This window comes from Neofelis nebulosa, chromosome 1, assembly GCF_028018385.1.
Source record: "Neofelis nebulosa isolate mNeoNeb1 chromosome 1, mNeoNeb1.pri, whole genome shotgun sequence".
Lineage (NCBI taxonomy): Eukaryota > Metazoa > Chordata > Mammalia > Carnivora > Felidae > Neofelis > Neofelis nebulosa.
Window position 1 is genome coordinate 176,244,027 of NC_080782.1, and position 26,204 is coordinate 176,270,230.

The 26,204-nt window shown below is 38.0% G+C and overlaps 1 protein-coding gene across 1 annotated transcript in view; it reads left to right on the forward strand.

Annotated features, from left to right (window-relative positions):
- The window catches only part of UGGT2 (UDP-glucose glycoprotein glucosyltransferase 2), a 192,092-nt gene that overhangs the window by 153,917 nt on the left and 11,971 nt on the right, over nucleotides 1–26,204 (forward strand). The window contains exons 27-37 of the mRNA XM_058681695.1: nucleotides 1–184; nucleotides 5,224–5,382; nucleotides 5,731–5,816; nucleotides 7,498–7,582; nucleotides 13,857–13,942; nucleotides 15,815–15,907; nucleotides 16,971–17,055; nucleotides 20,779–20,961; nucleotides 22,593–22,753; nucleotides 23,651–23,765; nucleotides 25,030–25,146. Coding sequence (XP_058537678.1) covers nucleotides 1–184; nucleotides 5,224–5,382; nucleotides 5,731–5,816; nucleotides 7,498–7,582; nucleotides 13,857–13,942; nucleotides 15,815–15,907; nucleotides 16,971–17,055; nucleotides 20,779–20,961; nucleotides 22,593–22,753; nucleotides 23,651–23,765; nucleotides 25,030–25,146 — 1,354 coding nt within the window. The remainder of the gene's footprint in view (nucleotides 185–5,223; nucleotides 5,383–5,730; nucleotides 5,817–7,497; nucleotides 7,583–13,856; nucleotides 13,943–15,814; nucleotides 15,908–16,970; nucleotides 17,056–20,778; nucleotides 20,962–22,592; nucleotides 22,754–23,650; nucleotides 23,766–25,029; nucleotides 25,147–26,204) is intronic.

Here is a 26,204-nt window from a genome sequence, read left to right on the forward strand (position 1 = left end):
CTTTTATCGTTTTGTTCTGGAGCCAGAACTGATGTTAGTGGGTAATGACATTACTGGACCAGTGGCAAAATTCTTGGATATCCCTGAAGCACCCCTTCTAACCCTCAACATGATTACTCCTGAAGGCTGGTTGGTTGAAACAGTACACAGCAATTGTGACCTTGATAATATTCACCTCAAGGATGTAAGTTGTCCTGTAAAGTTGTATAAGATAAGAGGAATAGGGTACATTCTTGTCAGCCACTGTAATTGTAAGCAATGACTGATCATGCCATGGCTGCTCCCAGAATTTTCTTCCTTATGGTTCTAGGTCCTGATCCAGTCTTTCCTTTGATTTTTGAGTTTCCTTAATTTACAAATTCACCTTCTCTAGTTTTCCAGGTTCCTAGGTACTCTTACCTTCTTTGTTGCCTCAGACCCCTACTTCACAGGTGCTCCTCTAAGATGAACGACATAGGAAATATGGAGTTGGATGACTTAGGACAACACCGTGAAATACCTATTTTGCCCCTCAGGTTTTGTTTTTAACTCTGGAAGGAACAGTTTTAGCTGAAACTCTGTTTTGCCTCACAGCGCATGGCCAGAGAAAACAGCCCGAAGGAGATTAGAGTAGAAAGCAGGGAACAGGGCACTCTCAAAACTGCAGGCTGGGTGCACTGCTTCCCACCTGCCCCCTACACTCCCTACCCTACCTCTGCCCACCCTCTGGCCCCACCCCCTGCACCCCCACCCTGTGATCCTTCTCCAGGAAATGTCCAGCCTTCTCTTCCCCACCTATTACATTCCGCCCAGGGCCCACAAAAGGGGAGGAGACTATTTTAAAATACACTCGGTCTTTCAAAAAATTGGATTCAGAAATCAGAACTGATTCGTGGCTAATGACATTACTGGACCAGTGGCAGAATTCTTGAATACCACTGAAGCACCCCAAAATACTCCTAAAAACAGAAGCATTTTAGGAGAGCTTACCTAGAGAATAGGTATCCAGAGAAGGGAGCAAATCCCTCCTTCTTAGTGTCTTCCCTCTTGGCTTGGTTCTGCATAGCCCTGACCTGTTTTCCAGCTCTGAGTGTGGCAACTGCTTGTAGCTACTGCTTTAACCTAGGCTGTGAACATTTTACCGCTGATAAAATGGTTAAGATTGTTCATCATATTTGTTTCTCATGTGTTACCTTTGTCTAAAGACTTTCCTTCCAGGCAGGTTTCTTCGGATCCAGTTGTGAATAGATTGTGTGGTTTCCCATCACTTCCGGAGAACACACCTACTGCTGTCAGCCTCAGGCACCCAGAGAAGGACCTAAAACCCTACCATAGCCATCACCAATAATCAGTCCTTCAAATATCGGGAAAGAATAGAAAAGCAGCAAAATAACATAATCCAGGAGAGAAAATTCAGAAATGAGTTTGTCAAAACGTAAAAAACAATCCTGTTTTCTCTGTGATCAGCCAGCTCTCTTAAAGGATTGTCTGGATTCTCCATTAAGAGAGTTCAGCGATCTATACCAATAAGATGAATTTATAAGTTCCAACCCAAATGCTAAAGAGTTTGAAGTGGGAGAATTAACACGGCTTAGAAAAGATTTAAATTGAATCTGTGGTAAAAAGTTAAGCAGCTATTAAACAATTAATGGAGATTACACATTGTTGTGACTAGCAGATACAGCAGTGTCTTTTTAGAAGCTATTAATAAATATACAATGTATTTATATTAAAATATATATTAAAAATTATACAAAGATCCAGCCAGATGCTTCTAGAAGCTATTTAAATGAACAATAGTTACATTTATTTTAGAAGAGTAAAATAAAGAGAAATAGTTTTTTCTGACTTCATAGATTATATGAATAAACCGAAGGAAATTACAAATTCTCGGGGCTATGAAAGTTAGCTACTTGTAAGTCTCTTCTCTCCCACTATGTTCTGTACATACTTCCAGTATGACCCGCAACAATCCTAGAAGAACCTGAAATCACAAAGTAGAGACACTTGATGGAGTAGAGGGAAGGAGTTGCAGGTAAAAGGGAAAGTACGGCTGACAAAAATGAGGCAGATAGAGATTTGTCCCACGCATTGGCTCGTGCAAGTACTCCTTCGCGTCTAATCCCTGGACATTTCATAGACACCTAAAAACATTTGATGGCGTAAAACTCTCCCTCACCAGGACTTTTGATCATGTGTTTATGACACAACCATCATTAATGCCAAAATCGAAGGTGACAGAAGTGTTTCTAGGGAAGCTTAAAGTGAGATGATCCTCTTCCCTGGAATTTAGAGGCGGTTCTCCTCAGAGCTTGTTATTAGAACTTCATCCAAAGGCTCCTCAGTCATATTAAATCACAGCCTGTATCCGAAAGATACCAAAACACCTGAAACACTAGTGTATGTTTACCCAGTAAAGAGAAAGGAATAAAAGATTGCTAAAGGATAGTAGGAGGTGACTGTGTTAAAAAGGAATTCATAGAACAATGTATTAGCTGCCTCTGAAACAGAAGTACAGTTGACCTTTGAACAACACAGGGTCAGGACTGCTGACACACACCCCCTCCCCGACATACACACACACACACAGTCAAAAATCTGCATATAACTTTGACTCCTGCCCAAAACTTAACTACTAATAGCCTACTGTTGACGAGAAGCCTTACTTCACATAGGCAATCAACACATATTTTTTATGTGTCGTATATATTGTACTTTTCATAAATTACTAATTTTTAAAATTCTTTTTTTATAATAGGAAATTTTATTTCAATATTTATCTTTAACACTATTGTAGTGGTTTTTAAAAACATGGATGTAAATTTTTTTTCATTTAAATCCAGGTTTGTTAACATATAGTGTAATAATTTCAGGAATAGAATTTAGTGATTCATCACTTACATATAGCACCCAAGTAAGCTGGAGAAGAAAAACCTGATTAAGAAAATTATACAGGAGAGGACATGCTTTTCCAGTACTGTACTGTATTTATAAAAAAAGAATCCATATGTAAGTGGAAGCGTGCGGTTCAAACCCATGTTGTTCAAAGGCCAGCTGTAATTTAATTTTTTCCAAATTTTTACTTAAATTCTAGTTAGTTAACATATAATGTAATTTTAGTTTCAGGAGTAAAATTCGGTGATTCATCACTTACATATAACACCCAGTGCTCATAGTAACAAGAAGGGTCAGCTGTAATTTAGATGTCCATTGCCAGTGTAATTGTGAAAGAATTCATATTTTACTACCATAGATAATTGTTAATAAATCCAAATGATAATCTTTATAATTAAACTTATACTTTTTTTAAAGGAAGAAACTGACTTCCTTACTATTTAGCCACAGAACAATAAACACTTATATTAGAAATATTAATATGCACCCAAAGTTATATTTGTAAGGTATTAAATTCGTGTCTCATATCAATAAGCTAACATTTAGAACAGATAAGTAAGCATATAAAGGAAATGCAAAAATCACAAAAGACCACAAACTCCTGTCCTTGCTAAAAATAAACCTTGATAATAGAAACTAATTTAACTTAAATTACCTTTATGAAATTATTTGAAATGAACTTACAATATTCACTAGAAACAACTCTTTGAAAAATGGATTGGCTGTTTTTGGTGTTGTAGTTTGAGGAAGTCCGTAGAATTGATGTCTGTTATCCAAATCTATAGGGACAAGAGAAAGTTTCACATTAATATATTATAAAATAAAAGTATTACTGGTCTCAAACTGATGTGTATTTGGACTCTGCCCTAATATGTAACTCCTAAAGAAAAATATTGGTCAGCTTCGTGACCACTGTGAGGTACAGTTCCTCGTCTGTAAAGTTCTGTGATTTTGTTTTGACTTCACTCTTCTCCCCTCCTGAGACCGTCTCCTGTGAATGTTTCCTTGCACACGTGGTGCTGTCAGGACCGGGGGCACACGTGCGTGATGTAGGTGAAGCTCATTGCTAGACTAGTAGAAGTTCAAGTAATTCAGATCCCAGCTAACGTTGAAACAAGCACTGTTGTCAAAGAAAGTACTTACCTCTTGTTCTTAAGACCTGAACTTGAAGAGAAATGCTGCACACAACTATTATCATTCTTTCTGTGGTGATTGTGAGGAAAAGCAGCTATCCAATAGAGAATGTTTTGTAATACTTTATATCCTAAACACAGCAAAAAATAGTGTCAAAAACTCACAGCGAAATAAAGTGATACCGTATAGTGAGCATCACTGTTTCGTCTGCTCAACAAAATTACCAAACTATGTAAAAGTCACTTACCATTTGATTCAGCCTCATGTTTGCTTGTGTTTTTCATATCAAGTAGAGAAAAAGTGTTATCCCTAAAATACATTTGCAATAGAGGGAAATCTGGAAAAAGTCTTAGATCTTTTAATTTTTTTTTCAATGTTTTATTTATTTTTGAGACAGAGACAGAGCATGAGCAGGGGAGGGGCAGAGAGAGAGGGAGACACAGAATCCGAGGCAGGCTCCAGGCTCTGAGCTGTCAGCACAGAGCCCGACATCGGGCCCGAACTCACAAACCGTGAGATCATGACCTGAGCCGAAGTCGGATGCTTAACTGACTGCGCCACCCAGGTGCCCAAAAGTCTTAGCTCTTTAAAAAGAGATTTGTAGAGACAGAGACGTGTTCATAGAAAACTATTTAATGAAACAGCTGGTTACATTTTCTTAGAAAAAAAATTACACAAAAGAAGAAGAAATGTGTTATGTGTAATGAATGTTAAATCTGTAGGTAATTTCTGTTTTTTTCTCTTTTCCACATTTTTATATTTGCTCAATTTTTTGATGAGCATATTTTATTTTGAGTGCAAAACAATGAAATATTAACTTTTTATATTACAAGAAAGGTGATAAGTTGGCTTTCTTGCCAGATCTGGAGGAGCTCAAGGGCAACAGCCAATGAAGCAGATTCCTTGAGGAGTTTCCCATCTCACTCTCTCTTGAAGAGATCTTCAAATACTCCAACTTGATGTCATCTTTCCTTCCCGTGATACTGGTGCATATATCATGAGGTTGGAGTAGAGCTGATGTCATGGGAAAGGAGAAAAAAACTCATCATGAGTTTTGGTCTTGAAGAAATTGACTCAACCATTAAGTCACTAGTATGAAAGACTTGAAGCTGCCCCCACAATACATTGACTGATATTAATTACGTTTATTTATTTCAAAATTTATATTATGAGAATTACTAAACACCAGAAATAATGACCTGTTTTCCCCCATAGGTTGAGAGAACTGTCACCGCAGAATATGAGCTGGAATATCTACTACTTGAAGGACACTGCTTCGATACAATGACAGAACAACCTCCTCGGGGTCTGCAGTTCACACTAGGCACAAAAAGCAAACCTGTTGTGGTCGATACCATAGTGATGGCCAATCTCGTAAGTATTATAAGTACTTAATTGTATGTAATTACATGTTTGGGGGAAATCCTCGAAGTTTTCCTGATAACAAGATGAAATAGATTTTATCCTGCTATTGCTGAAAAGCTCCCAGAAAACAAAATTGATCCTTAAATAAGGTAATTAAGTAAAACAAAAATGAAGGGAATCATACTTTCAGGATGTATTATTCAGGCTATGGCAAAATCTCCTTTTTGTAATTCATTTATAGAATTCATCCACTCCAGTTTAGTAAACACTTTCCTGAATGATTCATGTATAATCTTTTTTGAACAATTGGAGGCTTTTAGTCCTATAACTGTGATCATATTTTTCTCATCCTAAAAGGGATATTTTCAATTAAAAGCAAATCCAGGTGCTTGGATACTGAAATTACGCCAAGGAAAATCTGAAGATATTTATCAAATAGTTGGGTGAGTTCTATAAACCACTTTAAAATTTTTGTGTAAATGAGGTTTTAATGTCTTGGATAAGAAGTGAGAGGGTGATTTATTTTTCCTCTACAAAAATTTAAAATATATTTATATTTAGGATTCTCAGGAAAATAAGTATGTGTCCATTTTTTTAAAAAAAAAGTTATGCTTCTTGACATGTAGTGAATCCTTTCATTTTGCAGCAAATGGCTTTTACGGAGATACTGTGTTCTTCCACATCTCATTGAGAATGTAAATTATTTGAATGCTCCCCTTTTTCCCTGCATTAATTCTTTCCCAGTGAAGTCCATGTCCTCTGACTGCCTGCTTAGCTTGTTCCCTTCATTGAAGCTGCTGACTGTCCTTATGTATCCAGTGACTTTTAGTTGCCTAGCATCACTTAAAGATCGAATAGTGCAGTGGTGAACATCCCAACCACCTGGGCTTTTTGGGTCTAGGATAATCGTCGTACCCTCCTCAAAGGATGAGTGTAGGGATCAAATGAGTTAACATCTCTAAAGTGCTTGCGATAATACCTGAAATAGGGTAAGAGTCTTCCTCGCTACTACCTCTACTATCTGGTTGGATGGAGGGAGTTTGCTCTAGATCTTGTGTGGGTCTAGCCGCAGTGTGTGCGACCTGGCTCTACCTGCTCTTGAGGGACAGTGGATTCGGTGGCTAAAGTTGCTGATGTCCATGAGCAACATTTATGACTGGAAACCCTTGAAAATTTTAAGAAATTTGACATTACTAGCACAAAAATTGGAGCCCTTTCTTTTTCCTGGGGGTAACTGTCGGGGATGGCTGTGCCTTCTACTTTGGTTTAGCCACCTCAGCTGGGGAATTGGGAGAAAAAGGGAGTCAGAGGCATGTGTCAACATACTCCTGTAACCATTCAGATTTCCATTTCAGGAAAATGTTCAGGTGTGTGTTCTAAACCTGACTAAACTCAAAGTATCTACTAATTTGACATCTGGTTGCCTTCCCTCATTGCCGAAATTCAGCTTTGTTGCTTTATTGTAAATGTTTTTCACAGCATTTTTCTGTACATAGAATGATTACCAAAAAAATTATTGGTCAGAGCTATCATACTTGATTTGTTCATGCAGTTTCAAAAATTGGACAATGAAATACATTATAATATAAAACACATTCAGGTCATGCAGATGAGCATAATAGACACATCTTCAGTTTTATGGGTTTAATACCTCGAATTTTGCTATTTGAAAATAGCTGGTGGATATTGAAAAGTTGTTGGTGTAGAATTCCTTCGATTATGATATATGACAGCTTATTTTAAAGTCTCAAAAACACTTCATATTTTAATTATCATTGCAATATACCAAAAACACCTGAAAGGTTTGACTTCAGCAGTAATCTTGGTATATACTACGGCAAAGATCAGCGATAATTTGAGCTTGCTCAGTGATTAGGCAATATGGAATTTAGTGAGTTACTTTTGGACAGTTTTAATTTGTATCAAGTTAAAATTGGATAATTTTGAAAATTGTGTATTATAGCATATCTTAATTGACTATAGAAACAGCAAATATACATACACTTATACATATGTTATACTTGTGTTCATTGCAAAATGAATTTATTCTGTTATTTATACCATCATAATTACATGTCTCTTCTTGAGTTGATTATAGACATTTACAGGTTTTTCTGCTTTTAGGCATGAAGGAACTGACTCTCAACCAGACCTGGGAGATGTCATTGTTGTGATAAACAGCTTCAAGAGCAAAATACTGGAAGTGCAAGTGTGTGGGGCAGAAGCTCTTCATGGGTTTTGTTCTTAGACTAAGAATTCTCTTTTTTGTCCTTAATTGATTATTTGCAAACTAATTTTATAATTTTACTACCTAAAGTGTCATACTGGAACTGTGGCATGAAAGGCAGAAGAGAGTTAAGTTCATGAAAGAAAGGCAGAGAGCTTGAAGGTAGAAGAAAAGGAAAGACTTTTTCTAAGTTAGGATGGGTCTGTCATATCTGTTGTATCCATAGCCAGATAGTGTTATAAATTAGGCTCTAGAGTTGAGATCAAGAGCACAGATTGAAAAGTTAGCCCTGAAAGAAAAAGTGATGTTTCTTTCATTTATAAAAAAAGAAAAAAAAAAAGAAAGATAGAAAAATAGTTTTTAATGATGGCAAATTTATTTCTTTGGACCAACTTACCTACTTAAAACTAGTAAAGATGTCGGATAAGTGTTTTTGAAACATCTTAAAAGCAATGAGGAACTGACAGTACCAAAATAATAAGAAAAACAAGGAAATACAAAACCAAAATTATAGGGAAAATAAGAGCCTAGTGAAGTAAGCACAGAAGCTTCTCTTGTCCTGAGAACAGTTGTCCATCCTGGTACTCCTGAACTACCATTTTGATTTAATTTGCAGGGTGATGGGGACAGAAAGTAAAATCCTGGACCCATATAAAGTGGGTAATCTGTTAGAAGACCCTCTCTACAATAAGCTGGCTATAGCTTCAGGGTAAGGATGAACCCTAGTAAATTATTCCACACAGTCTTTTAACCCAAATTTGTATCAGGCAAGTGGTCCAGGGAACCCTGAGCCTTGGATTTGCACTAAACTAGTTCCAGATTAATGAGGTTGTACAGACATTTGGAAGAAACACGTATATATCCCTAGAATAAGATTACTATCTCCAAATACACAGAGAAAACCAACAGAAACAAACAACAGAAAGCAGGCACATAAACACTTCCTGTATTAGGATTACTGACACAGACTCTGAAACAACTGTGCTTACAGAGTTTAAAGAAATGAGAGACAAACTTGAAAACAGTTGCAGGGACCAAAAAACTATTAAAAAGTGTATATCTGATTTTTTTTTTTTAAGTAGAACTTTTAAAACTGAGTGATACAATAACCAAAATTAAGAATTCGGTGGATAACTTTTACATGTCTAAAGAGAGAATTAGTGAGCTGAAAGGCCAGAAAATATTCCAAATGTAACAGAGACATTTAAAAAGAGTATAGTACAGCAGAGAGCATAAAAGACATAGAGAATAGAGTGAGAAATTTGAGACCAGGATTGCAGTGAACCTGGCTCTGCCATTCACTAGCTGTGTGACCTTGGACAGATTGCTTAGCCTCTTTGTTTCATTTTCCTCATCTATAAATTGGGGGTAATAATACCTTACATGTTTGTTATAAGGATAAGATAGTTCAGTTTGTAAAGTGCTTTATGAGTATTGAATAATTAACATCATTTTAAATGGAGTTCCAGACAATGATGAAAGAATAAGGTAAGTGTAACATTGTGTCAACTATACTCACATTAAAAAAGGAAAAAAGTATAATATTTGAAGCATTAATGGCTGAGAATTTTCTTTTTTTTTTCTTTTTTTAACGTTTATTTATTTATTTTGAGACAGAGAGAGACAGAGCATGAACGGGGGAGGGGCAGAGAGAGAGGGAGACACAGAATCGGAAGCATGCTCCAGGCTCTGAGCCATCAGCCCAGAGCCTGACGCGGGGCTCGAACTCACGGACCGTGAGATCGTGACCTGAGCTGACATCGGACGCTTAACCGACTGAGCCACCCAAGCGCCCCGTAATGGCTGAGAATTTTCATGAACTGATGGCTGTTACCAATTTGCATATTCAGAAAGTCCAGGGGCGCCTGGGTGGCGCAGTCGGTTAAGCGTCCGACTTCAGCCAGGTCACGATCTCGCAGTCCGTGAGTTCGAGCCCCGCGTCAGGCTCTGGGCTGATGGCTCGGAGCCTGGAGCCTGTTTCCGATTCTGTGTCTCCCTCTCTCTCTGCCCCTCCCCCGTTCATGCTCTCTCTCTGTCCCAAAAATAAATAAAAAACGTTGAAAAAAAAATTAAAAAAAAAAAAAAAAAAGTCCAGTGATTACCAAGCAAGACAATTTACACCTATGATAAAACTGCAGAAAACAGGGGCGCCTGGGTGGCTCAGTCGGTTAAGCAGCCGACTTCGGCTCAGGTCACGATCTCGCGGTCCGTGAGTTCGAGCCCCGCATCGGGCTCTGTGCTGACAGCTCAGAGCCTGGAGTCTGTTTCGGATTCTGTGCCTCCCTCTCTCTCTGCCCCTCCCCTGTTCATGCTCTGTCTCTCTCTGTCTCAAAAATAAATAAACGTTAAAAAAAAAATTAAAAAAAAAAACTGCAGAAAACAAAGAGAAATCTTGAGAGAAACCAGAGGAAAAAGGAAAAATTACCTTCAAAGAGCTATAGATAGTCTGACCGTTGATTTCTCAGCAGTAAAAATGAAATCCAAAAGATACTGGAATGATACTTAAAAGCACTCAGTGAAAAAAAGAATGCCAAGCTAGAATAATTTACCCTAAAAATATCTTTCAAGAGGAAGCATAAAACAAGGTATTTTGGGACAAATGGAAAAAACTGAGTTTGCCACCAGCACTCTCACACTAAAGAAAGTTCTAAAAGAGGTACTTCAGGCAGAAAAAAAAAAATACCTCTAGTGGGACATTTGAGTTTTAAAAGATTAAAGAGAGAAGAAAATGGTAAATTATGTGGATAATTCTATGAACAGTGAATATATAAAACAAAAGTAATGTCTTAGAAGGATTTTTTTAAATATACAGAATTTAAAAATAACAATTGCATTTAAGCCATAAGATAAATAGGGTTGTTTTCAATAACATGTAAAATTCTTATACTGATCAGAGCAAGGGTAATGATTACTTTTAGACTTTCAGGCAAATATGAGTTTAATTTCTAAGATAACCACTAAAAGAATAGAAACAAGGCATAATGTCATAATAAAAAGGAAAAATGGAATGAAATGATATAAACAGACTAAGAAAGGAGACTAAATAAAGCAGAATATATGGGATATGGAGGAGGAACAAAATAATAAGTTAGAATTTAACCCAATTACATTAAATGTAAATAGACTAAATGTTTTAATTAAAAGACAAAGGTGATATTGGATTTTTTAAAATTACAACTACATGTCATTTGTGGAAAGTACACCTCATACCTAAGAATACAACTTTAGGATGAAGATGAAAATAAAATACAAGAGTGGCAAAAGTATTCTAGGCCAATACTAAGCTAAAGAAAATTGGCATAGCTATACTAATACCAGAGATATAGGACAACAAGACAAATAACCTTACTAAGATAAAGTCATTTTACATATATAAGGCAGGAGTAGAATTAGAAAGAGAAATTTAGGGGCGCCTGGGTGGCGCAGTCGGTTAAGCGTCCGACTTCAGCCAGGTCATGATCTCGCGGTCCGGGAGTTCGAGCCCCGCATCGGGCTCTGGGCTGATGGCTCGGAGCCTGGAGCCTGTTTCCGATTCTGTGTCTCCCTCTCTCTCTGCCCCTCCCCCGTTCATGCTCTGTCTCTCTCTGTCCCAAAAATAAATAAAAACGTTGAAAAAAAAAAATTTAGAAAGAGAAATTTATAGTTCTCTATCGTGCTGGGATTATTTTTAATGCCCATCTCTCAGTACCTGATACAATAAACTGACCAAAATATCAAGAGATAGAGATTTGAACAGATTATAAATTTTGACCTAAACACATATAGAACACAACACCCAGTAACACCAAGTGAATAATCTTTCAAATACACATAAAATGTTATAAAAATTAACTTTGCATTTAGTTGAAAAGCAAGTTTCAACAAATTTCAGAAGAATGAAATTGTACAGGGTGTATCCTCCATCTACAGCGCAGTAGAGCAGAAATTAATTTCCAAAGATAACTAGAAAATACAATGTGGTTGTAATTTCTAAGATCCAATAACAGCAGGCTACCAAACCTCACACCTTACATATTGCCTAGATTCTAAACTACTGTATCACCAAATTTTACCTTGCATCCCATATCATAACCTATTCCTTATCACCTCTGCTTTTTATCCTGTGATCAGTTATACATGTTGCTCACATTCATCTTTGATTCTCTTCCTCCTGTATTGACCTTGATTTTCTTTCTCAATAGTAACACAGTCTCTTCTTGAATACATTTCTTTCTGGTCATTTCAGAAGAAAAACCCCACAAAACCCAGACCAGCTACTTAAGATACTAACTCAACCAAGCCCTATAGGATCAGCATTCCAGGAAGTTTTATCCTAGCCCTGCAAACAAGAAATACCATTTCTACCAGGCTGGGGGACGAGAGGACAGTTCCATCTTTGAGCTATTTTGACCATTGAAAGGCCGCTTAGGTTTTCTTGAGCTGAATTTTTGCACTCTGCCTATCGATTCTAATTTGACTTCTTGGTCTATAGTACAGAGCAGGTTGAACTCTTTCACCATAGCCATCAAATCTTTGAGGTAATAATCATGCCCTACCTGAATCAGACCACCCACCTCGGTCCTTCTGTTGTTTTTTTAATAACACCGTTTTATCTCCTCACCATCCATCTCAGAATTATATCAAAAGACAGAAAAGGGAGAGCAGAAAAGATAAACAATGTTAAGGATCAGCCCATGAATTCCACAGCCCATGAATAGGAATTCCATAGAGAAAAAATAGACAATGGAGGAGGGGGACGATCCACTGGCTTGCTTGCTCCGTGGAGCACGCAACTCCTGATCTAGGGGTTGTAAGTTTCAGCTCCATGTTGGATGTAGAGATTCCTTAAAAATCTTTAAAAAAAAAAAAAAAAAAGAGGGAGGGTATTTCACAGAGAAGGAGAGGGAATAATGTTCATAAGGGTCCATAAATTACCATGAGTGAAAGATGGCCCACATGAGACCCTAATAACTATCAGGGAGAAAAGGCAGGTCAGAGTCATAGAATGACATTAACCCTAGCGTCAGACTTTTGATTTTCAAAATGAATGTTACCAGACAGCAAAACAAAGCCTTTAGTATTTTGAGGAAAATTATTTTGAAGCTAGGATTCTTTAACCAAATTCTTAAAGACAAAGTTATTTTCTGAAGAGTGAAGGTTTAGAAAAATTTTTCACACCCCTTGAAGATGTTTGCCAGTCCAATGAAGATGAAGACCAAGAAAGAGGAAGATAGGTACGTCAAGAAATGGTGAAATTAATCTGAAAAACAATGCAAAGAAATCCTTGAAAGAAATAGGCAGTTAATTACTGAGCTCTGGGAAAAAACATTTCCAAGAAGACAGGAATTCCAGGCAATGAACATGAATAATAAACTGGGAAATATTAGGTATGTGGTAAGGAAGAAACATATCTCACTACAAGGAAAAATAAATGCAATAAAATTCCAAGAAAAAATGTTTCTGTGTTGGTGGGATGTAAGAAAACAGAATCCATTTGAAATATCCAGAGTCTCCCATGAGTGGCAAGATGGTCAGGTTACTATAACTGCACTGAGGAAATACAGCTGTAGTGGCCTTGCAGACTCTGCAGTGAATAATAATTACATCTTCACAATAAGCACTATTTGCTGATCTTCAAGTTGTAAAATAAACGTAGCAAAATGCAATAGATACAATTATGTTTACCAGCGTAAATGTAGGTAGTACCTATCCTTATATGATGCTAAAGTAAAAGTTCAGCTAGTGTAAGGTGGGAGGCGGAGGGAAAAGGTAGAAACACCATTAGTATTCTTATCTTACATGCGAGAGAAACCTGAAATTGTTGGAACAAAAAATAGACATTTAAGTATTATTTGAAGCTACAAAGATACTCAGTAGAAGAACTAATGGTAATGATACTACTCCCAAAACTTCCAGACAAAGAGAGGCAGACCAATAGAAGGGAGCTGCTTGTCTGTCGTCCCAAAGAATGAAAAACACCTAAACCCTGTGGTTGCAGATATGCTGGTAGATAAAGCCTGAAGTTGAAAAATCAGTAAATACAAGTATAAGCACATTATTTAACAGAATGGAGGTAACCACCAAAAGAGCTAACGATGAGATTGAACTGATAATTGAAACCAGATTGTGTCTGTAATGTACTAAGATCTTCCCTGGCTCCGTCACTGCAACTGTCTTAGATTTACAGGGGTCACCTTGCACTTTCTAACTTTCTAAGCACGTTGCATAATACTTAAAGCTGCACAATTCTAAGATTTTTCTTTACCATGCTATCTAGGTGCAAAAAAAGCCAGACAAAATTAAGGAAGATCTCCTAACCGATAAAGATGAGAAGAAAAAAGGAATGTGGGATTCTATTAAAAGGTAATTACCAGTGAATATTTTAACATATAATGATAGATCCATCAGGAGTCTAGTATGTGGAAGGCCTGCAGATGGTAAACATCTAAGTAAAGCAGATCCTCTCTTCATGTGGGGTGAGATTGATACACAAGTGTTGATAAAACGGAATAGGAAACGAGCTATAAGACAGCTGAAAATCAAGTGCCCTGCGAACCACAGGAGGAGAAGACTTTATCTAGTTAGGAGGAACCTCAGGAAATACTTCTTGGCTAAGATGTGCTCTAAAAGATGGACAAGACTTCAGAAGTTGGAGATAGAGAGAAGGTACCTGGTTATATGAAGTCAAAGAGATTAAACAGAAAATAGCCCAGCTTAGCTAGAACACTGGGGCATTGAATATAATAGGGAATCTATAAATTAGGTCAAGGCCTAATCAAACAGGAATCGATGTTAATAATATTAATAAATATTAATCAAAACAGGAATATATTGGCTCACATGTAGAGAGTCCAGGAATAGAGCTGGCTTTGGGCGTTCGGGTGACGTGGCCTAGGAACTCTTTTTCCATGTCTTAGTTCTGTTCTCTATGCCTCCCTCATTTTCAGAGAAACTTTTACAAGGAAAAGTTTGCCATCTTTCCATATAGTGCCAGCAAAAGTTCCAGGGCTGACTCATTAGTCCAGTTGTTAGCCATTTGTCCCAAACTGAACTGGTTCCTGTGACTCTAACCACACTTGGGTCGTATGCCCACCTCTAGAACGAGTGGGCAGGCCTGTCATAGACTCACAGAATGCAACTGGAGGAGGAATGCTTCCCCCAGAAAAATACCAGGCGATTGTTACTAGAAACGTAAAGGACATTAGATGGGCAAAAACAAAGGCGTCTGCTGTAGATCCACATTGTAGAGAACTTTGAAAGCCAGTTTTAGAGATCTGAGCTTCATTTGATTTATGAGAGAGAACCACTGAGAGATTATTATCTCCCAGAGATAATTTCTATCAGTTGTCTATTTCTGTATTTCTGACTTTGAGCCAGCCAGATTCAGCAACCTAAGTGGATTGTGTTACGCCAATCAGGGGCACTCCTATCATTGCGATCTTGCCCAGTTTAGGTCTCTTTTTCTGTAGTTGGTGCCTTGTTTGATAAGAATGGTGTTCTTGTCCCTTTATGTGCATTGAACTATTACTGACTGAGAAGGTCTCAGACCCCCTCATTTTGAGATCATCTGGAGAGTAGGTATATTTGACAGAGGATAATGAAGCAGAATGTGAGCATTTTAAAGAGTATCTCTCCATAATCTTCCATTAAAACCAGAAAGTGGAGACAAGAATGAATATAGGTAATTGTTAAACAATAGCATGGCCACTTGCTGTACGGAAAGGGTACCAAAAACAAATAGTGCTGTGTAGGAAGGGAGAAAAGACATGTTCAGGAGGGAAGCTCCTTCAGCTTACAGAAGTATTGTGTATATTATCATGCTGTCACTTTTTTATCCGAATTTTAATCCTAACTTGGAGTATCAACTGTATTTTTCTTATTTGAGAGATTATAATAAGATTTGAAAAATACTCTGTCATAACAGTTCCTATTTGGCAAAATACATCTGTGGTGATTGTAAGTTATTTTTTTCCAAATTTTAGTCGTTCTAAATATCTGTGCCTATAAAAATGAAAATTTTAATTAAATAAATTTTTACACCTGAAGAAAACAGAAATTATAATTATGAATACTCCAAATAAAAAGATTCAGTAATTTTGTGTATGAGATGGAGCTTATTTTGAGAGGCTTTCCTACTTTTATTGCATATTAAATTTAGTATGCATATTAAATTAGGTATGTAAAGTGTGCAAATGCAGATTAAGAACTTGTCAATCACTACTTTTTTATTCCAAGTTTCACAAGAAGTTTGCATAAAGAAAAAGATGAAGCAGACGTTCTAAACATTTTTTCGGTTGCTTCTGGCCATTTATATGAACGCTTTTTAAGGTAGGTATATTTTTTATCAAATGCTTTGAAAAGTGGTTCAAAAAGAATTTCAAAAGTTCAGAAGAATAAAAGAATGTACAGTGAAAAGACTCCCACCTGTTTCCTTATTAACCAGTTTCCTTCCAACAGGAAACCAATATTGTTTTTGTAACTTGCCAAGGATGTATGTAGATAAGCATATATATCTTCTTCATTTTTTAACTTCTTTTTACTTAAGCAGTAACAAAGTATATGTTGTTCTGCACCTTGCTTTTTTTCTTTTTTTAACCTAAGATTATGAGAGAAGTATATCTTTAAAATGTAGTCGAATTTCATGAGTTTAATTGATGTGGAATATCAGTGTTCTTTAAGGCTAGGAAAGGAACATATTTTAAGACAAAATAATATGTGAGAAAAAATATATATAGTAAATTTCCCTTTTATTTTATAAGAAGGAGGAGGGGGAATAAGAGGAGAACTAAATTCCGAACCTTAGGGCTGTTGTTTTTAACTTTTCATATAGAAGGATATCAGAGAATTCCTCAAAAATATTTGAAGATGTGATATTCAAGTATATGTCTATATGTGGTATATTAGATACATCTGTCTCTTTTCCAGTCAGAGGTCTGGTGTAGCAAAACAAGTGACCTATCCCATGAATTTACTAGTATACATCATTCAGTTCTTCCAGTTCTGTATACTTGATGTTAATGACAAAGTAATAGAGTGGAGATTAGAATGTAATCAACTAAACAAGAGTATTTCAGAGTCAAGTGGAACAAACAAAAAGCAATCAATTTATTCTGTATAGTGTGTGTGCATGTGTGTATGTATGTGTGTGTATATATATATATATATATGTGTGTGTGTGTACATATATATATATATACCTCCTTACACATTACATACTTGATAAGTAACCATAATTTGTGAAGGTGCTTCAGTCTATTTCCCCATAATTCATAGTGAAAAATTAATGCCTTTAAATAATTATTGCATATATATAATAATTAAAAAGCCTTAGGAAAAGCAGGATGAACTCCTATTAATATTAACTTACTGGGTTAAATGTTCCTTTATACAGAATTATGATGCTTTCTGTTTTACGTAACACCAAAACACCTGTGAAATTCTGGTTTCTAAAAAATTATCTCTCACCAACATTTAAAGTAAGTACATTAACCTTTTTATTATAGAGTGGTTCAATGTTTAAAAGGAAATTCTTTATGTCATTGTAAGTTCACAACATTTTCAGAATGAGCCTTTTGAAATTACTGTTTCTAATTTTAAAGTTTTGGTATTCATTGTTTTATCTGGCTTAAGAAAAATGTTACACTGTTTTTATTCAGAGAAGTGTTTAGGAGGACAGAAGGAGATGGTTTATTTTTAAGTAAACTCAAAATCAGAAGGATTAGTGGTTTTTCATGATAATATAATTAAACTTGGCAGTGAAAGATATGTACAGATTGTCAATAAAAAGAATTAGATTCTGTCATAATTTTACAAAGATAGACTACAACAGTAGTATCCAGAGAACATGAAAACTGTACCATAGGAAGTAGTTTGATAGTCCCAGGAATAATAAGGCTCTTTGATCTTTCTGCGGCACGGTGACTGCTGTGGTAGTGGTTTGGGGACTATATTCAGAAGTCTGAGGCATTTTATCCTGAGAAGTTTTCAGGGGGCCAACAGCTGCTCCCCTGTACTCAGCCTCACACTCTTGCTACAAAGTATACCCTGTTTCTCCCTATTCTCACTGCGGACTAATCAGATTTCATGCAAGTTAGGGTCTCATTCGGTAGCAGTTCAAAGGAGTTCTCTTTTTCTAAACCAAAACCAGCGGTAAAAGCAGAAATAAAAATAGCCAGCCATGTTGTTATTCCTTAATATTGCCAGGCACATTGCTGAGTGATTTACCTACATTATTTGTTCTTCATAAAGCTCTATTCACAGAAAACCAAGACTCAGAAATTATATAACCAGCCTGCACAATGGGGAGGTATCCAAGTTCACCTTAGGTTCAGTGATTAACTAGAAGGACTCACAGAAATAAGGAACACCATTATCGGGGTGCCTGGCCCGCTTGGTCGGTTAAGCTGCCAGCTTCAGCTCAGGTCATGATCTCATGGTTTGTGGGTTCGAGCCCCGTGTCAGGCTCTGCACTGACAGTGTGGAGCCTGCTTAGGATTCTCTCTCTCTCCTTCTGTCTCTGCCCTTCCCCCACTTTTGTGCACTCTCTGTCTCTCAGGATAGATGAATAAATTAAAAAAAGAAAGAAAAGAGGGGCACCTGGGTGGCTCAGTCAGTTGAACATCCAACTTCGGCTCCGGTCATGATCTCATGGTTCATGGGTTCAAGCCCCACGTTGGGCTCTGTGTTGACAGCTGAGAGCCTGGAGCCTGCTTCTGATTCTGTGTCTTTTCTCTCTCTCTCTCCCTCTCCCTCTCCCTCTCCCTCTCCCTCCCTCCCCAACTTGCTCTCTCTCAAAAATAAACGTAAAAAAAAAAGAAAGAAAGAAAACACCGTTATGCTCACAGTTACAGTTTACAGCAAAGCAGTACAGGTTAAAACAAGCAAGGCAAAGAGACGTGTAGGGCAGACCAGACCCAGAGCTTCCAGCTGTCCTCTCCCAGTGGGTTTGGCAGCAGCGCTTATTTCTCCCAGCAAAAACGTGACAATACACATGGAGTATTGCCAACCAGGGAAGCTCACTCAGACTGTGGTGTCCACAGTTTTTACTGGGGATTGGCCACATACACCCACTTGACTGCCACAGTGTTACCTTTGCCTCCAGCCCCTCAAAAGGTTCAGCTGATACGTTGTGGCTCACAGTCCCAGCGATAAGTTGCATTGTTGGCATAGACTATTTGGTGTTGACTGAGGCAGGACAGTAGAAGGCATAGAGGTTACCTACCGGGAGCCTGGGACAAAGGGTCTAACCTTCCTCTGAGCAAGCTTTGTCCTTTAAAGCAGAGTCCTCAGATCAAACAGCTAATTCAGCAGATAGCTGAGATCTGATCCCAGGCATGCTGCCCTCACAGCCTGGTGCTTAACCCTCACCTAACAGCATCTTCGCAACCACCAAGAGTGCCGCCTCCTGTGTGCATTTAGCAGTAGATAAAACCGAAAAAGAACCCATTCATATAAACAACAAGTCCTACTAGTTTGTCAGCAAGTTTTTGATGTTATCCTACTAGGCAAATACTGCATAAGGGGATTGGTTAATTTTACATAAACTGAGATAATACAATTGTAAGATTCTCTCAGCAGGAAATATACCATTCAGTAGAAATATAGTGCCGTGTCTGCATAAAGGTCTTGTTCTCCCACATGGCCAAAAGTAATACCATATCTGAAATAATATTTTCCTTCTTTTTGGAATTTTGTTCCTTTCCCTTAAAATGTTTCTTTTTGAAGCTTTTCATGTACAATGTGTACAAATCGTAAGTGTGCAGCTTTGATGAATTTTTACAAAGATAAAACACCTGTGTAACCAGCAATTAGATGTAGAAATAGAAATTACTAGTACCCTAGATCCTTTCCTTCCAATTTTCAAAATGTACCTCCTCTCTTCCTTCAAACACTTAATGAATTCTGCCTGCGTAGGGAATAGTCCTTTCCTGACCACACAGTCTGAAGTTACAGTCCCTTCTGATTTTTCACTCTGCTTCCCTTCCTTTTTTATTTTTTCCTAGCGCTGTCTTCTATAGATAACTTACTGATTTCATCTAATCCACCCACCACCTCTAAAATGTAAGCATCATGAGAGCCACAATTTGTATCTGTTTTGTTCACATCTGTATCCCTAGGACCTAAAATATTGCCTGGCACATAGGGCATGCTCAGTAAGGGTGGAGCCCAGTACAGGGCTGGAGCTCATGATCCTGAGATCAAGAGTCCAACATTTAACTGACTGAGCCACCCAGGCAGCCCTCAGTGAAAATTTTAATACATATTTGCTGAATTAGGAAGTTTTTCTAATTTTTCCTAATACATATTTTTAAATTTTGAAATCAAAACAGTGATTCTCAACAACTGGTCTAGCCATAATTACAGCATTATAATTCATAAATAAAAACCAATGCTTATGCTAAGGAACATAATTTAAATCTACGTTGTTCTTACAAAAGCAAGGAGAAAATTTAAGTATATAACCAGCAGCTAGCTACAAATGAGAACTGAGCAGGAAAAAGCAAATTCTCTGTGTGCTAACCTGTCTTTCCCCACCCCTTTACCATTCTCCCTCTCACGTGGGGCTCTTGAACCAAACTTAACCAACAGTGTATTTCATTAACTGCTCTGGTTTAAACAGAATAAGATACTTTAAGTCTCTAAGACTCTGAATCAAATATCAGATATTCACACCCACAATGACTACCCTGTGTTTTTAATCCTTGAATTAGATAGTCATAAATCTCAGACATGAAACTCATGGGGAGAACCTAATTCATCAATTTACAACTCATTTTGTGGTTTTTTGCACCCCTCTTCATGTTGTAGCTGTCTGACCAGCCAGTATGTTGACATAAACATAAACTGTTTGCTGTGTCGATGTTCCAAGATCCAAATGCTTTTCCTTTATAGTCAGGCTTTCTCAAGTCAAACAGTAGTGATAAAAACTAGGGGAACATTGATCTTAGTTGATAAGCTTGCTAGTTAATATGGTGTACCTATTTTTTAATGTCATTAGATCATATAGTTTTATGTATACTTCTATTTTGATATTTGTCAGCATTTTCCTATTCCTCATTAACAGGTATAGGTTGTAGAAGTAGTTTACACTTTTTTACCAATTAGTTTGTAATAATTTATGGTAAACTCTTTCAAATGTTAAATTGTTCTCTAAACATATGAACATATTCTTTGATTCGTGTGTGTGTGCGCATTTTTAGGAGGTGATTCCTCACATGGCTGAGGAATATGGGTTCCAGTACGAGCTAGTGCAGTATCAGTGGCCCCGCTGGCTTCACCAGCAGACGGAAAAACAGAGGATTATTTGGGGTTACAAAATTCTTTTCCTCGATGTCCTTTTTCCCCTAGCGGTGGACAAAATCATTTTTGTTGATGCTGACCAGGTAATAAGATTAACTGTTGCTTTCAGTAATACTTAAACTATGTTTGCACTTCTGAGTACAGGGACTCAATTCATGTTGCTGGTGCTCGTTATTGTCTTTGTTGCCCTGCTGCATAAATGCGTAAGACGTGAATGTGATATGTAAGGAAAGTATCTTCAAAAAAAAACGGTCAGAATTCCAAGGGAAAATCCAGTGTATCACAAGCAGTACCATTTATTATTTGGACATTGCAGTTTTCTCTCTGAAGTGGTAGTTTTTTGGTTTTGGTAATTAAAAATAAGTACTGAAATTAGTCATGATAAAAGTAGTTGTGTGAGTTCCTATGAATGTATGAGGTGTTTGCTTAAAAGGAGCTATGCTTCTTGCTGAAAAAGTTGGCGATTACAGACAGCTCTCCTCTCTTGCTTGTACCTCCCACAGCATTCTTGGGCCTTTAGCCAATAGCCAAAACCTCATCATCCTTACACTTAAGGGGGGAAAATGTCCCAAATTTATCCCCCAAAAACCCATTCTTTCAAAACTTACATATCCAAAAATTACGACTTTTCCCCTTCCCTCCTTGCATTGCATGCCTTTGTAATCACTAGTGGGAAAAAATATTTGCAAAATACACAGAATCTTTAAGAAGAACAGTAAATAATAATGTTATATAAATTAAGTACACAAGTTAGTATTTATATTTAGGACAAAAGTGTATTTTCAAATCCTCTGTTAGAGTTTACTTGTATTGTTAACTCTATTGTTGTTTTTGTGTTAGTTTCCAAGTTGACAAATATGAATCATTATCCTTAAAAATGAAGAAAACAGGAAAATGTGGATAATGAACTAAGCATTTCAAAACATATTGTCTAACATAAAACATATTTCTCCTACCTTCCCCCAGCTTACACAGTGACATTTTCCAGCAGGCTAGAGTCTATTAAAAACTGGAACACGCTAATGTTATTTCATTAAAGCCATTAAGGATAATTAAGAGGTTTTTCTTCATCATTCAGACTAATATTGGCCAATATAAAATACTGGAGATTTATCATAAAAATGATTTTGAATTATTAATCCATACCTTGATAAACTAAGAGCGATGAACTTGTGAAATATTTAATTTCTTCCCAAAATGCATATTGTTTAAGAAATCTTGATTAAGATGACATGACAGACTATTCTTATTAATAAGACCACTGTCCTATAGACTAGGCATATGCATTTTAGGTTTCTCTTCATCTGCACGAACAAGAGAAAAGGGAACTTCATAAACTCCCTACTGCTTGAAAGAGCTGTGAGCGGGGAGCCTGGGTGGCTCAGTCAGTTAAGCGTCCAACTTCAGCTTGGGTCATGATCTCATGGTTCGTGAGTTCGAGCCCTGTGTTGGGACTCTGTGCTGACAGCTCAGACCTGGAGCCTGCTTCAGATTCTGTGTCTCCCTTGTTCTCTGCCTCTCCCCCCTCACACTCTGTCTGTCTCTCAAAATAACGTTGAAAAACAATTTTTAAAAAAGAAAGCTGTGAGGAAAACACAGTTCTGTTTCTACAGTCAGGTGACAATTTGAGATTCACGTTAAAAAGGCTTATTATAATAGCATAATGTTATATTATTGTATAGGCTTCATCAGAGAAACTGTTTTAATTATTTAGATTGTAAGACATGACCTAAAAGAACTCCGAGATTTTGATCTGGATGGAGCGCCCTACGGGTATACCCCATTTTGTGATAGCCGCACTGAAATGGATGGGTATCGTTTCTGGAAAAAGGGATACTGGGCATCACATCTTTTAAGAAGGAAATACCATATCAGGTAAGAAAATCCATACTCTTACTTTTTAGTAACCAAATAACTTACTGGATCTCGATACTCTGTTTTCTTAGATATCAGACAATTATGACAACCAATTGGTGTTTGCTATGTGCTAATCGCTCTTACAAGACTTTACATATATATATTTTTTAAACATAGATTCATCTCTTTTTAATATTTATTTATTTGTTTGTTTGTTTATTTATTTATTTTGGGAGAGAGGAACAGCACAAGCAGGGGAGGGGCAAGTGGAAGAGGGAGAGAGAGAATCCTAAGCAAGCTCTGTGCCGTCAGTGCAGAGCCCAGCGCGGGGCTCAGTCCCACAAACTGTGAGATCGTGACCAGAGTTGAAATCAAGAGTCAGACACTAACCAACTGAGCCACCCAGGCACCCCAAGACTTTACCTGTATCAACTCATAAAATTTCTGTGACAACCTTTTGAGATACTGTTATCAGCCCCATGTAATAGATGTTTCAGAGGGATGAAGCACTCATGTAACTTGCCCAGGCTTACGCTGTTAGTGCATAACTGGGCCAGGAGTTAAACCAAGTAATAGAACTCAGGGGAGAGGCTCCCGACCACAACAGAAGACTTAAACTGGTTTGTCACATAACCAAATGAACATGCTGTCTTCAAATATGTTGTTTTGTAGAGCCATGAGTTCCATGGTATCTTGGAAAAACCTGTGGTGACTCTAAGAGGATATGGATCCTAACAGTATTATAACAAACTTCAAACCCTTGGAAACAGTTTTAGAATTGGGCGAAAATTTAGGAAAGGACTTGTTATTAGACCCAGGGATATCTGAAGTCAATCCCATTACTGTAAGTAGTCACTGGGGGAAAGTAAAAATACGTGAACAACATGAGCCACCAAAGACTGTTCACCTTTGCAGTGCCTTGTATGTAGTGGATCTCAAGCAGTTCAGGAGAATTGCAGCCGGTGACAGGCTCCGGGGCCAGTACCAAGCACTCAGTCAAGATCCAAACAGTCTGTCAAACCTAGATCAGGTAAGTAGAACGTTCTTAGACTCATTTGCAGTGCATAGATCCAGACTGCTCCAATTCCCTGCTTGTAAACTTTAAAACCTTATATTTTCAGCCTCTCCCTCCCTTTCCATTTTGGAAAACAGTTTGGGGTTTTCTTAAAATTTAAACTTAAACCTACCATATGACCAGTTATTATCTTTGAAGGGAAATGAAAGCATATGTCTACACAAATACTTGTGCATGAATAGTAGCAGCTTTGTTTGTCAAATCCAAATCCCACAACAATCTTGTATTCATTATCTGTTGTTACCTAATGACTTACCTGAAAACCTAGCCACTTACAGTAACTGTGGGTCAGGAATCTGGATCTGACATTGCTGGGCATTCTGCTGCAGTCTCTCACAACGCTGAAGTCTTTGTGGACCCAGGGGTTGCCATCTAATCTGAAGACTTGACTGGGTCGGTCACTCACATGATTGTGGGCATGATTCAGGGCTTTGTCACCTGTGAGGCTCATTTGCCATTTAAACTTCCTTTAACACAGGCGCCAGCAGTCTTTACTTAGAAAGCCCCGAGCATGCAGAAATGTGAGAATTCTCCTGGAGCATTGTTTCCTAACAGGGACACGAAAGGTCACCTCCAAATCTGGAGAGCACAGCGATGGCAGCCATAAACAGCAAGAGCAGGCACGGTGTGGGTGATCGGTCGCCTTGTTTCAGGTCAGGCAGAGGCATTGAGGCTATCCGCTTGGGGCAGTGAAGAGCGGTGGGTTTCTGGGCTTCCCGCTCCATTCCTGACACGAGGGGTGAAGTCCAGGGCAGCTGTGGGCATAATTCTAGGGCATGGATTCATCATGACACAAGATGGTTGAGTCAGATTAAATGTTTACTAGCTTAAAAATAGATATTTTAGGGGCACCTGGGTGGCTCAGTTGGTTCAGCATCTGACTTTGGCTCCAGTCATGATCTCACGGTGTGAGTTCGAGCCCCATGTCGGGCTCTGTGCTGACAGCTCAGAGCCTGGAGCCTGCTTCAGACTCTGTGTCTCCCTCTCTCCCTCTCACCCTCGCTCTCTCTCTCTCTCTCTCTCTCTGCCCCTCCCCCTCATGTGCGTGCACACTCTCTCTCTCTCAAAAATAAATAAACGTTAAAATTTTTTTCAAATAGATATTTTAGATCTGCATATGATTCTTCGGACCCGTTTTTAATTTAATTGACCTCATCAACCTCATTCCCTCGGACTCTAATTTCGATACCTCTGTGTTTAAATCATTTTTCTTCTATAGGATCTTCCCAATAATATGATTTACCAAGTGGCCATTAAGTCTCTTCCTCAAGACTGGCTGTGGTGTGAAACCTGGTGTGACGATGAATCCAAACAGAGAGCCAAAACAATCGATCTGGTGAGTGCGTGTGTGTTGTCATTTGTGTATAAGCAGATGTGAAAATGTTCGAATAGAAGTATCTTCTCTTTTACAAATGGAATGGCACACATGTGGCACACTGCTGCTTAGTCTATTTGCTCTATTTACTTAAGTTGGCCAAGTACAGGGCTGTCTCCGGGGGACCCCAAGGTCACCCCCAAGTTTGCTGAATCACAAGAGGACTCAGAGGACTCAGAATATCATCATACGCATGGCTATGCTTTATTCCAGTGGGTACAGGGCAAAAGGGAAAGGATGTATGGGGCAAAGTCCAGAGAAGACCAGATGCCAGCTTCCAAGAGCCCTCTCCTCATGCAGCCTCACAGGGCAAGCTTAATCCCTGAAGCTATAAGGAATTTCACAGCACATGTGAAGTGTTGTCTACCAGGGAAGCTGATTAGGAACCCAGTACCCAGGATTCTTCTTGAGGGCTGGTCCCATAAGCACGCCCCTGCCTGTCACATACCAGGCACTTCACACTTTAAAAGCTTATAATTCGCAACATCCAGAAGGAAAGCACGTGTTTGGCATAAACTATGTGGTTGGCACAGGTTAGGCATGGTGAGCCATTCTTATCAGGAATGGTGGGAACACTCCTGAAACCCAAGTTCCCAGATGCCAGCCGAGGCCCCTCCTTGCAAGCAGGTCTCTCCGAGGATAGCGATCTCAGGCTTGCTGGGTTCCTCTTTAATGCACAGCGGCATCTGAGAGAAAGACCATGAGCTGCTGAAATGTTCCTGGATTAACTATCATCTTAATACACAATCAGTTTGGTTCTCCTGCCAATATTTTTCCCAAATGTGTCTACTTGAATTATCCTATACATGTCTGGGTTTTTTTTCCTTCCTTTTGAGAAAAATTTTTAACTTTTAGTTTTAAACAGTTTATGCTCTATTTCTCCTAGACATGAAATATTTCAAGCTAATGTATTGTCTAGCTATCTTGAACTTACATTCTAGTACTATAGTGTCTTTAATAGTTATATCGTCATTCTTTTTCTGACCATATTGTTTTTATGTGCTAATTTGAGTTTAAAA